Raw genomic sequence first — 13,601 nt, forward strand, 5'->3', positions numbered from 1 at the left:
GGAGGTCTTTAAACAAAGGTTGGATGGCCATCTGTCAGTGATTCTTTAGCTGTGATTCCAGTGTTGCAGGGAGTTGCACTAGATGACTTTTCAGGACTTTACAATTCTGTTATTTTATGCTAAACCCTGACTAGTTGTCCCTGACAAACATCAGCTACTAAGCTCAGACCCACTGGCAGATCTGCAAGCCAATCTTCCTGTTATCCACTGCAGCAAGGACTGGGAACCTGTGTCTCTCCAGATGTTATTGGACTCCAACTCCCATCAGTCCCATGCAGTTATAGTCCAACAGCATCCCTGCTCTACAACTCAGTTGCTTCTAGGTCAACCAGAAGACAAAGCCTTTTAGAAGTTTCTAAAAGCTCCATTTGATATGGGATTTGGGAATTAGCCATGGTATCTGGTGCACATTGGGATTGGTGGGGCAGAAAGCAGGGAGGTTAACAGTAGACGGAAACAGAGCTAATGACAGGGTGAGTGAGCCAATTAAGTTGAGTTTTGTCCCCACTTCTTCTCTGCTGAGTTCTACAAGGTTAACACTGAGACTAAGGAGGTGGGACCTGACAGGCAGTTCTATACCCTGGACTGGTTGGCAGACAGGTGGGGCTGGCTGAGGGCAGACTGAAGTTGATGGAACAGTTCAACTTAATGAACAAGCCACCACTGAGGGTTATTCTTGAAGCAAGCTTAACCATTACTATCATTGTTTGTTAGCAACAAGGTTTAGAGAAACTGGGGGTGTGCAGATAATGTTGGTTTCATAACAAGACTTCCTGTGAAGCTGGGTTACTATCACATATATATTGGTTACTTTAATTGGGAAATGAATCTCAGAGTGCCAATCTGGCAGCCCAATGGATATGCAGTTTAAAGTGTGTGTACGCTGCTTACACACACTCCCTTTGATTTTCTTTGAAAGGTCTCTTTAAAAACATAATCAACGTGTTTCTCACAGTAAAGCTATAATGTGCAGTTGTTAAAAGCAGGTGTTTTATAGTAGCATTCAACCTTTACTTCCATTAAAAAAAAATCAAAACCCAATCTATTTATGAACATGACTGTTGTATGTACAATGAAGGTAATCAAGCATTTTTCTATAGCCTCAATTTCAGTCATCAAAGAACAGCAAATGGGCATCCACTTGCAAGAGTTAAAACAGAAGGAATTTTATAATTCCTTGCACACTCATATTAACAAAGCGAAATAAATAGATAAATATATACTGCTGTAATTTATAAGGCAGAAGAATGGTTTATAAATTAGCTTTGTTTGAGAACATCTGTTGTACGTTTGTACTGACTTGCACAGTTCTCCTTGCTGAATAATAGAAATAAACTAGATTTACAGTACAATGTGGCATGGGGCTGTTCAGAATTCCAGCCTCTCAGGGCATGTATGCAGTGTGTGATACTGTGCATTCGGTGCTGGATGCAGGTGCCTTTTGGGGAGTGCTATACACCCAACGTCACCCTCACGTCATCCCTGCCCCACCCTATTTGTCTAGATTCTATGCATTCTGCTGGAATGTATATAATCTGTTTTGTGCTGAGAACACACCTCTCAAATGCTTGCTGCATACATATGTACACAGAGAGCACGTTCTCAGGCCGCCTTCTATTAGAGCAGATCTAATGACATTGCAAGCTAGCTATACCACTCCCTCTCACCGTTTTTAACTTGTCTATGAATGAAATAGGGAAAATAGAAAGCAGTAAAGTCACCTCTGTATACTGATATGTATCCTTTGTATATCAGTATAGCAAGACATCAGTTTCTAGTCCCTTTTTCAAAAGGCTGCAATATATATTTGTTTGCTGCCCATCTGACTGGGTTGTCCCAGTCACTCTGGGCAGCTCCCAACAGAGTACTAAAAACGCAATAAAACATCAAACATTAAAACCTTCCCTAAACAGAGCTGCCTTCAGATGTCTTCTATAAGTCAAATAGTTGTTTATTTCCTTGACAGCTGATGGGAGGGTGTTCCACAGGGCTGGTGCGACTAGCGAGAAAGCCCCCTGCCTGGTTCCCTGTAACCTCATTTCTTCTGGCGGTACCTTCACTGCTCGATCTCAGTGTTGTGCACTTGTTTGAAAACTTGCCCACCTGTGTGCAAAGACAACACAGATATTAGCTACTGCTGTAGATGATATTGTGCAAAGTTGTGTACAACTGCAAGCTGCTGTGTACAAAGGTTTTATGTATACACAGCCTCAATTCCATTAATCCCCGCCCCTATATTTCCAGTTCTGCAGCACTATAGTCATTCAGCTCTCCATGTCTACTGAGTATACTCAGTCTTCATTGGGCAGATCTTTAAAAACCTCAGAGTTCTGCCATGTCTACTGACTGATACTTGTTTCTTGTTTGCCGTTGTTGCTGCTTTGGCTACAAAACAACCAGCCATCAGATAATTGATAAGCCTGTTGGTGTGTGTGTATGTGCGTCTGTAATGTATTGGGTTATATATGTAACATTTATGGCATACCCTCCCACATTTCTCAGGTGAAAATAGTGACGTCCTATTCCATACCCTCTAACACTTCTCCGATGAAAATAGGGACATTCTAAGGAAAAGTGGGACATTGCGGAATCAAATCAGAAACTGGGATGGCTTCTGTAAATCCAGGACTGTCCCTGAAAAATAGGGACACTTGGAGGGTCTGTTATGGTCGGGTGTCAAAACTTCATTAGTGCATCCAGGAAGCACAAAAAACATTGTGAGGCTGCAAATCAGGTCAGTTTGTATCAGAACTTGCAAATATTGGATTTCTTAAGCATCCTTAGACACAGCCCATGTTGTTAGATGCCTAAACTTGCCCTCAGGGCCATATGTGGCTTGCAAGTAATTCCAACACAGATTGCAGTTTTTCAGGACAGAGGCACATCAAGAAAGTGTTTCAGTGGCTCCTAATCAGCTTCTCCCTCTTCATTCATTGTGATTAGCTTGCATTGTGCATTGGCTGAGACATTTTCTCCTGCCAATCGGAGCAGACAATACTGGGCTAGGAAAACAATAATCTGATTCATTTTAAAGCAGTTTGGAGCTAAAATTATACCCCAGTGTAGTATTTGTTGCAAAATTGACAAAAGGTAGCCATATAATATAGGCCTCCTAGAACATTGTCACCTGTAAACAATGTCCCCAAATTTCAGCCATTTAATTTTTTTTCAGTACACAAAGAAACATCTAGGACCAAAACCAACAACCATATTTCAAGGAAAACAACTGAACATGACATGCAAGGTGCTTTGCTTATTTCAGCTAATGGTATGTGTTGGGGTCAAAACTTTTCATCAAAAACCGACCCGGTGGTACACATTTAAGTGCCCACCTAGGGTTATCTTTTTGAAAATGAAAAAGTGCCCCGCCCACAAATATTCCAATAAATCTATTGATGTTTACCACTGGATTGTGTTTTATCCTCTCCAGTGTTAATTTATTGAGGGAGGGGGATATATATCCCACAGCCTTTACAAACAAAAACTGGTCCAGGAAAGCAGACTTCTGAAACCACCCCTTTGGTTTGGATTGGAGATATTTTACTTTCCTTTGGATTCTTTGGAATTTAGCTTGGGGTAGAAACATTTCTCCCAAGAAACCATTTGTGGCAATGTTTTGCAGGGTTACAGTTCCTCACTCTGGGAGTAGCATGGTACGGCTGACAGTAGAATCATGTCTCAGACTTCAAGTTAAGGAGGTAGGAACATGGCTGAGAGAGAGAGAGAGAGAGAGAGAGAGAATGTAGTAACAATAGGACAGAGGGGAGTGTTTTGTGGCTGTGGGGGGCGCGGGCAGAGGTTGTCAGAGAAGGAAGTGTATTTGTAGTGACTTAATAGGATTTTTGTCCATATTTCTATTTTGTATAAGCTTTGGAGCTAACCCCCTCTTGCCTCACCAAGTGATATCTGTTCGTGTGCATAAACACAAGTAGAAATGGTCTTCCAAACTGAAAGTGCAATATTTACAACTTCATGGTAGCATACTATGTAAACATAATTTAATAATCCATTAACCTTTAAAGATTGTAAAGAACAAATTCCGTTTTGTGCATTTTTGTTTATGACCATTATTTTATCACTGAAACTGAACAAACGTTTACTGCCATCTAGTGGAAAGAGAGAAAGTGTATATTACCTCTGCAAAGTAGGTTGTTCTGCACCTGTTTGCCTTTAGCGGCCTTTTGAGCATGCTGGTCATATTCTCTATAATTGGCTAAATGAAATTTTCATTACTGAGGCTATACACTAGCAAAACTAGTCAACCTACATCCACAGAGTTGCTTTAATTTTGCTTTTATCTTTACAAAATGTGAAAGGGCTTTAAAAGATTTGCATATAAATTGTTATTATTTTTGCCCTTTTAGTTTGGCTATGATGGGTAAGGCTGCAACTAGTGCAGAACACAGCAGCTTAATTACTAATGAGCTTGAATTGCTAAGAGCATATTATCTTGCTTCTTCAAAAGCAGCCCTGACTCCCAGTGGGGAGCTTTGGACTTCAGCTTTTTCTCTGAGCCCTCCGTTGCTTGGCCCTATCTTCCAGAAGAATCCCTAGGTTCAGTTATTGCAAATTCCTGCCTACTCCCTCTGAAATGAGATTAATCAGAACTCATCCAAAGAGACTGCTTATCGTTCCACTCATGTCCTTTCTGGTAATCCACTGAAGGTTGTAAGTGAAAAGGATAGTCTCATCATCCCAGGCCTCAGGATGGCTCTGCTTCCAGGCAGCCCCTTGGTCTCCCTTGGCATGGCTCCAGCTTAGGTCTGGATCTTTGCCTGGACAACAAGGGAGTATTTGGGCATGACTTTGTGACTCTCCAGTATTACTGCCAGACTATCCGCTAGTCTCTCTACCTACGGACATTCCAGCCTGTCATCTGTGTGCCTGCATTGCACCATCTGTCCCTGCACCATTGACTTTCCAGGTTAACCTTATACAGAACTGACTCTGAGACTCCATCTTGCCCATCTTGTCTCTCCAACCTTCAGTTTGCACTTTTTGTCGTCCATCTGTTGCTGCTTGCCTTTGACCCGGCAGTGACAAAATCCATGCAAAGAGATGAGTAGAGACCATTGGCGTAGCGTGGGGGGTGCAGGGGGGGCCAGCTGCACCGGGCGCAACATCTGGGGGTTAGGGCTAGGGGGCGCAAATCCACGGGTTAGGGGGCACAAATCTACGGGTTAGGGGGCACAAATTACTTGCCTTGCCCCGGGTGCTGACAACCCACGCTACGCCACTGGTAGAGACTTTATCCTCTGTGGCTGCTTCACAGTTATAGAATTCATTTGCCCAGGATACCGAGCAACTATGCCAGCTCCAAGTTTCTGAAAAGCCATGGGTAAGATGGGCTCCGTTCTCCTTGCCACTATCACCACTGTTGTTTTCTGCATCTGATCCCCATCACTTAGTTGTGTTCATTCATTTAAGTAGGTCTACTCTGAGTAACACATAGCTGAATCCCACCCTCTGCCACTGCCTGGACACTCAGAAAGGGCAGGTAAACCAGCACTGACAGCACAGAGGAGGACCAGCAGGCCCAGGAGTCTCCAGGGAACAGCAGTGGGACCCTGAAAGCTTGTGAGCCACATCTGGTGCCAGGGATACTAACCTCTGAAGGAAGCCCTGCTCTGTAATGATTAACATTCAATGGCATTAAGCTCATCCACTGCATGAAGGTGTGCCTTTAATGTTTTAATGATCTAGTAGGTGTTCTAATTAGTTGCTTTATAGTTCAAGGTTGACTTTAGTCTTTTCATTTTTTTCCTGATGCACCCCCAGATTAATGTAATAATGACTGAGATTCCTTTATCAGTTAATTCCATGTGATTTGTACCCTGTTTTTATTGATGGTTACACATGATTGGTACATGAAGCAGTTTATGCCAGTGTGGCTACAATGGCATTGTAAGGCCCTTCTGCAGTTCTGCTTGTCACTTAAAATCCATCACAATCAATTTGTTTCACATCCTTGTGTGCAGCTGGACAAAAGTATCTCGGTGATGTCTTTAAACACCACATATCTCTGCTGCTTAAATTAATCATCCTGAGTCTTGTTCCTTGACACTTAGAACCATATTTCCTGTGAAATAGAATACAGATAGTAAATTTTCAATGGTCCTTAATAAAGAATGTGCAGACACAGCGTTAGAAGTGTATTTTGGAAGTGGGAGCTGGCATCTCACAGTTAAGGGAATATTATTGATGCCACACATGTTTCTATGGTACACAAGATTTGAATCAACTGGTAGTGTTGGCATAATCTGAAAATCTTTCTCTTCTTTACATATTCATGCATAGGAACCAGCATTTGTATTTGTATTTGCATTTGTATTTGTATTTTTGTATCATTTCAAAACGCAAATAGCAACCCTGTTCCCAATGCAATACATTCCCAGTTTTGCCATAAAAAAGCTGTTCTCTAACCACGATAGCCAATCATATTAATTTCTTTTTGTTTCTTTACATCCAAATTGTACTTTCAGAACAAATATATACATGATGCTACCAGTATTTCAAATACTGGTGGGACTACTTTGCTTTTCCCAATTCACGTGCTTCTGGCTCCACCTCCAACACCCCCAAGAAATTAGTCCAAAGGTCCGAAGGGCTTTGTGTATATATTCAGTTGAATGTGCTTGGAATTTCCCCCCATGATCAGAACTCAACAAATTAGCTGAGTTTTCAGGTTCGGAGCAGGGTAGTAGGGAATTTGAGACTTCACGGTGCAGGAGAGGCAAATTCAGCTTAAGTTTAGGAATAAGCTAAAGTGCTTGTCAGTATACTGAGGGAATAACTCAGATTATTTCTGAGCTAAAGGAAAGATGGTCCATGGGTGGCATGCCTAATGCTAATTGTGGGCTGGCACTCTAATTCTTCATAATGGGAAGTGGCCAGTAAATCTATGAAACAAAAGTATTCTTCTCCTCCAGGTTGTGCTATGTGTGCCATAGAGCTAGGACTCTACTTTAGTTCCACGTGCTTCTTTTTGGGGTGCTTCCTGGTGCAGGAAGTATATCCATCCTTCTCCCTTCAAAATTTTCCACAGGTTAGAACACGATGGTTGTTATTTCATTAGGAGGGGAAAGGAGAGGCTGTGTTTCTGGTAGTAGAACAATTCACACTTGCCAGGTGTTTGGAACAGAATGGCTTTGTGTCTTTTGTATTCAGGAGTTTTCATGTGGGTGGCAGGAAAAGAGGGAGATTCTTAGTATGCTTATATGACTGCCATGCAAGAAGATAAATGTAGGTATATGAAACAATGGTTTGCTCATTCATCTTGCCTTGCCAAACTGCTTATACTTTAATTGCTTTAACTCCCTAAAACACATTTTTCTTCCCATTTTAAATGCACCACATGGGTATCCCTGAGTAGCTGTTCTGTCTCCTCACAACTCAGGGGAATTATTTGCTGATGGGGCAAAATCTAACAGAGCACTCTGGCAGCTGATGGTTGGAGGAGACCTGTTAACTCAAAATTGCAGGGATCTTATTAAATCTGGCCCATCTGGACCTGGTGTTGACCCTTCCCCTTCTGTGCCCTTAAAGGAATATTGGCAGTTATCAGCTCCTATGGTGAGGAGGACGGCATTGGAGTGTTGTCTTACAAGCTGGAGGAGTTTGGCAAAGCAACATCTTCTTCCCTGGAAGGTCCAGGAAGACGGGATGGTGCTCTTCTGAGTTTGAGGGGAAATTGAGATCAGAAGGCAGGACAGCAGCCATTATTGCTGACGGGTTCTGCTTATTATGTGCAAAACACTGGCCTGAATCTGTGCCAACATATACTAATGCATTGACATTTCTGAACATTTCAAATAGGTTAAGAAGTATCATAGAGTCTCTCCAAAGGGTGGCTAACCTGTGGACCGCCAGATGTTGTTCAAATCCAACTCCCATTAGCCCTAGCTGGCATAGTCAATGATCTGAGATGATGGGAGTGGTAGTCAAACAGCATCTGAAAGGCCACAAGTTAGCTTATTTCCTGCCTTGTTTCTTTTAGAGCAAGGATGGGTATCATAAGGAAAGCTATCATGAACTCAAGAATTAGCCAAGATTTTTTGCTGCCATAAACCAATTGAGTTACATGATCTGAGTGATACACACCAGCATAATTTGTATCACTGCATGGGATCCTGAAGTACACTCCTTTGATTATATGCAGCTTTGTGTGCACCCCCTAAAAATATTGTTGCTCATAGCAGTGGCTTGGTTTGCTCATGCAATTGGCCCAGGACTGCAGTGACTCTCAGAGAACAGATTGTTTTACCACATTTGCATCTAATCCGTGGCAAAATCCTTCTTATAGCTTGACAGTGTTAACAAACAGAGTCTACAGTGCGCAAGGTGCACACACATAGGCTGCGTATGTGCAGTCTGTACTGGCAGGATACAAGTTGCATATTCAGGGCCTACACTTATAAGTGTGTTAGCACTGTTCACTAGTTTCTGCCAACAAGCTTAGATCTGGATGGCCTGCAGACACAAACCCCTTCCTCCTTTTCCAGAAATTGTATATAATTTGTTGCGCGAACAATCCTAATGATTTAGCTTTTCACATGTTTGACTTAGCCATGTTTTGACATATCACTCTCATTGTGGCATTCCATCCTGCTTTACAGCATAAAAGTCTTCACATAGTGCTTGATGGCTATGTTAATAGGATCACAGCAAGTTTCTGCAGTACTAGTCTGAGAAAACTGTGAATAAAAATATGATATGACAGGTTAAAAGAGACAGAGGGGAGAGACTGACTGACTCCTCTTACTCTGATTTATTTTTAAAGGGTTTGTTCCAAAGTCAAATAACTTGTTTATATTTCCCTCAGAAGCTCTCTTGTGTATAAATTGTGTTCACTTCTAGGATCAATCAAGGGCACAGCCTGGGCATCGTAATTATGATAATTGGTAGCAGTATGCAGTTAATGACTGTGAAAGGAATAAGTTGAGTGGGGAGCAGGCAGCTTGAGCAAAGCAGTTTGAGCAGAGATGTTGGAGCACATTTTGTTGGACAGCCATTATTGTACTTGGGTCTACTTGTATAAAAGCAAGGAAACAAACAACAAAGGTATTTCACTTTGTCTTAGTTGATTTCGTATAATAAAAATGATGTTATGTTTTTTAATGCCAGCAGGTCTACTACAACTCCTTCAAAAGACAGATTGTTTTCTTTCTCCACATTTTAGAATTTGGTGCTAAAAAGGCTCTGGTGATGCAAACAGAAAAGTCATTACGTAACTGTAATCAGGGGGTTTTTTAATGACATCTGCAGACAGCTGTCCTTAATTTTTATACTGGGGGGGGGGCATCCCCTTCTCTCATAGTTTAGAATACTGTATGAACTTAGATAGTGATTGGTCATTCTAAATAAAAGGTCATTCTAAATAAAAGGAAACAGCCCTTCACATAACTAAGGGTCATGTGAACTGGCCCTGAAGCTGCATTATAAAGGGCCCTTTCCCTCTTCTATTGGAATAAAACTATGTTAAAAATTCTACTTGTATAAGCAACTGCATGCTATAGGTTTAAGAAATCTCTGAGTTGTGTATGATCAAAGGCATTGAGTTGGCTTTCAAAATGTTCAAACCTCTTTTTGTGAGTAGATCAATAAAAAAAAGAGTACTACAGATATGGTGCATAAAGATGATTCATTTCTCACCCTTTGCTAGCTTTCTGCAAAAGGCTGCAATTGAACTTCAGACTTTTCACTGAATTACTTTGCCTCGTTCTCAGTAAGCATAAAAAGATGTTTGATGGATGGTCACTGTGATCTTGAGGAAATAGCCTGTTTCCTCATCAGAAAAGCTCAGGTTTTAAAAAGAAATCAGGAGATTTTGAAGTCTACAGTCAGTTCTTCTTTAATTCTTCTATTTAGAATACCTTCTGTTCTTTACTTTCAACTGAAATTCTTCCCATTGTCTGGCAAGGACATCTACAAACCAAAACTGAACAAACAACACAATTCTATGGATTTTTACTTGGCAATAAATCCAACTATGTTCACTGAGGTTTACTGCCAGGTAAGTGGAGATAGGATTGCAGTCTAAGTCAGTTTTGCTTTATTTTCATTGGCATTTTTCTACTGCTAAGTACAGCAGAAGCATACACAAAACAAACAAAGAATAGCTATTTTGTATTCCTTATAATAAATACATTCCTCCTCTTTAAAGTACAAATCTGCATCCTTACTTTTCTAAACATAATTACTGGTGCTATGCAGGAAGCTGATAATCCATTCAATTAAAGAACAGAAGGCAAGGTACAATACAAGAACTCTGTAGGGACGAGAATACAAATGATCGGACATTGGGCTAAAGAGCTGAGTTAAAGGAAATATTTGAAACTCTTTGGCCTATATTCACCCAGTTCTAAACAATAAATAAAGCACTGGAGACATCCTGACTGTAATTGGCAAGGCCAGAGGGTTCACAATTCCTTGCAAAGAGACAATGTTGTCTGTGTTTGACAAAATGTGAGGCCAAATAAGAGAGATTCAGTGGCTTGGCTGCAGATTTCAAAGGAGGGGAGGGGAGGGGAGTGGGAAAGAATAAAAAATAAATAAAAATAAAAAAGCTGCATTTCATAAGCTGAATTTTGGCATTTTTGAAAATGAAGAACTTTTGCTGTGCAGCAAACTACAAATATTGTGCTGAAACCTCCTCCCTTTTTAACAATTATCTGGCTGTTTTAGACTAATAATTAAGAGATTTACAGCCTGATCACATCATCTCATTTAGCTGCTTCAGAGCAAGCTGAGACATGCACCACTTCTAGCATAATTGTGTCCAAAGCAAAGGGGCTCAAAGGTCTTCAGCCATGACCTACTTGGCTTATCAACTTCCACTAAAACCCCTTTGCAGCAGTATCTCAATGTTGTGCCATTGGTGAGGGACCATTACCACTCTAATAGGCTACTCCAGGCTTCCCCAACATGGTGCCCTCTGGATGTGTTGGGTTGTAACTTCCATCATTCTTGATCATTGGCGATACTGGCTGGAGTTCAAAACATCTGGAGGGCACCATGTTGGGGAAGGCTACACTACTCTAATACCACTCTACCATTTTAATAATTTGTAAGCAGTGGGAGATGCCACCCTTTTCTGCTCAACTGGTTAAAATGAAGGATGCCTGGTGGAACGGTCAAAGACTAGCACCAGACCAACAGGTATTTCTTCTTGTGCCAGCAATGGGAGCTGAAATCCAGTCCTACACTCTACTGACACTCTGCTGCAGAGCATAGGATTATGCTGTAGAACTACTTAAAACAAACACTGATATCAGTAAGCACTACTGCTCCCAACCAAGTACTGTCTCTTGGTCCTGAGGCTGCAGTTGATGTATACCTTTTCCCATACAGATTAGCTCTAGCCAACGCACAAGAGGCAATAGTGAGAAAGAACACCGTCTATCTAGCAACATAATGCTATACGAGCACGATGCTCTTAAGAACATAAGAAGAGCCTGCTGGATCAGGTGAATAGCCCATCTGGTCCAGCATCCTGTTCTTGCAGTGGCCAACCAGATGCCTGTGTGAAACCCACAAGCAGGACCCAAGCAAAAGAGCAATCTCCCTTCCTGTGGTTTCCAGAAACTGGTATTCAGAAGCATGCTGCCTTCTATACTAGCCTACAGCTACATATCCACCCACAATCACAGTCCTGAACCAGCTTGTCCCGCCCTCCCCTCCATGCCAGCTAATTGTTAAAGCAAAATCAATCTGGGAGAGCAAACTACATAAGAAACTCTGATATAACTAAAGAAATTTTGTGGTGGTGATTGGAGGCCAACTAGATTAGCACCTCTTATTTACCTTGGAAATAAAACTTCCAGTGCAAATAGCAGTAACGGGGGTCTCAATCTAGATCAGGACTACTGCAGATGACAAAGGGTTAAAGGCTCTTCATGAGAAGCTCCTCATCCAAACTGATGACACCATATCAACAAGTTGCTTTTTAGAAGCTATTCATGCAGTTGCTAATTGCAAGAATGATATTGCATCTAAAACGTAAAAATAATTGTTTCCAGCAAGTTAGGGCATGGCATTGGATTCAGCTGAGTGTTTTACTCCCATCCAAAAACACCAGGCATTTGCAGAAAGTTTAAAAGAAGTAACGCCTCTTATAACAGCTCCCTTAATTTTCCATGCAATATTCCCAAAGTGCACAAAAAGTTTGTATGTTATGTACTTTCATTCACATTGAACATGCAGTATCTAATTACAAACATCTGGTCTGATATTTGGTTTCCTTCCTCATAACACCCACTAAGAGGTTGGATTTTGCATATGAGAAACAGTATATGTAGGAGTGGCCAAGCTGTATGACACATGGTAACTTGAGCCGAACATTTTCAAATACAAATAATGCTGGGGGGAATATCTATTCTTTCCTTGTTTCCTTATTACATGTTTTGCAACCATCCAGTCAAGTGAGACATACTTAACATTTGAATCACAAAATAAAATGCCACAACCCAGATCGTTCTAAACTCATTTGCCACGGAGTCTCTTTGAGTCAGGAAGTGCTCAGTAAATTCTGTTCATAATTCTCTTCTGGCAGTGAAACGTTTCCTTTCTGAAAAGGAAAAGATAAATGGCATTCGCTTTTCGTTATGGATACTTTTGCAAGCAAGTCTGTGTTTGAGAGGGAAGTGGTAAGTAAAATGGATGCTGAGTAAAAGTGTGTTTCTTACTTTGAAAATTTACAAGTTTAGGAATCTCAGATGAAAGTGGTTGTGCTGTTTAAAGGATCCAGGCTATCTCAAAATGGAAAAAGTCATTATCAGTCTTTCAGTGTTTTTGTACTGAGGATTAACTATAATTTCCCATTGGTCTTGAAATGTAAAATAAAGCTTTCTTTTAACGCAGTATTATAACCACTTTTAAGAATAGAATATAACAAATGAAACTGATTTCTTTACTGGAATTTAAAATATATCTCTCTGTTTGTGCATCTGTTGAAATAACAGCTTTACTTTAGGTTTGTATCTCCCTGAATGAAACTGTTGAAGAAAGTAGTTGATGAATTTGTATTAGTGGAATACAGTAAAATTATTTGTGTGTGTTTGTGTGTGTGTTTTAAATCAATTAAAAGCTGCTTTTCTAGCACTGGGAGTCTGTCACTGACACTAATAATACAACGGCCCTGACCAAAGCAAGACTCAAGGTAACAGGTAGCTATTTGATTTTTCTGCCCTTCAAAAGATTGAAGTGGGGGAGGGGAAACTATTCGTGTAATATGGTGTGGATGACCTGCAATTAGCAGGACCTCCCGGTATATCCTTTCTTATTAAAACCGGATTAACTATTTTGCTAAGCAAGTACCAGATGCGAATGTCTGTCCCAGGATTCCTTGGTGTTTGTTTCCATATATATTATGTGTTTGTTTATAACTGTCTATGTCAACAGATATATCTGCTGTGCATGTATAGCAGGTTTGGGCCAGGTTTGAAATTAAGGAGGAGGGGAGAGAGAAAAATTGTGTCCTCATTGAGTTGTATCCACTTCCACCCATGCAACTTAGTCCATCCATTTTCACTGACCCTCCTCCCTATGCCTGTCTAAGCCTTCCACCTGAAAAGCTGGTTCTGGGGATTAGGGAGGCTCTAGCA

The 13,601-nt window shown here is 41.0% G+C and overlaps 1 protein-coding gene across 4 annotated transcripts in view; it reads left to right on the forward strand.

Moving 5' to 3' along the window:
* Positions 1 to 13,601, forward strand: part of SASH1 (SAM and SH3 domain containing 1) — a 540,145-nt gene that overhangs the window by 328,539 nt on the left and 198,005 nt on the right. For 2 of the 4 annotated variants that reach the window (XM_083607940.1, XM_083607944.1), the window contains exon 1: positions 12,373 to 12,644. The exons of the other annotated variants lie outside the window; for them this stretch is intronic. In XM_083607940.1, coding sequence (XP_083464066.1) covers positions 12,603 to 12,644 — 42 coding nt within the window. In that variant the 5' untranslated portion in view covers positions 12,373 to 12,602. Of the gene's footprint in view, positions 1 to 12,372; positions 12,645 to 13,601 lie in introns of those variants that run through there. 4 annotated transcript variants of the gene reach the window in all.

Source organism: Podarcis filfolensis (assembly GCF_964270895.1).
Source record: "Podarcis filfolensis genome assembly, chromosome: 3".
Lineage (NCBI taxonomy): Eukaryota > Metazoa > Chordata > Lepidosauria > Squamata > Lacertidae > Podarcis > Podarcis filfolensis.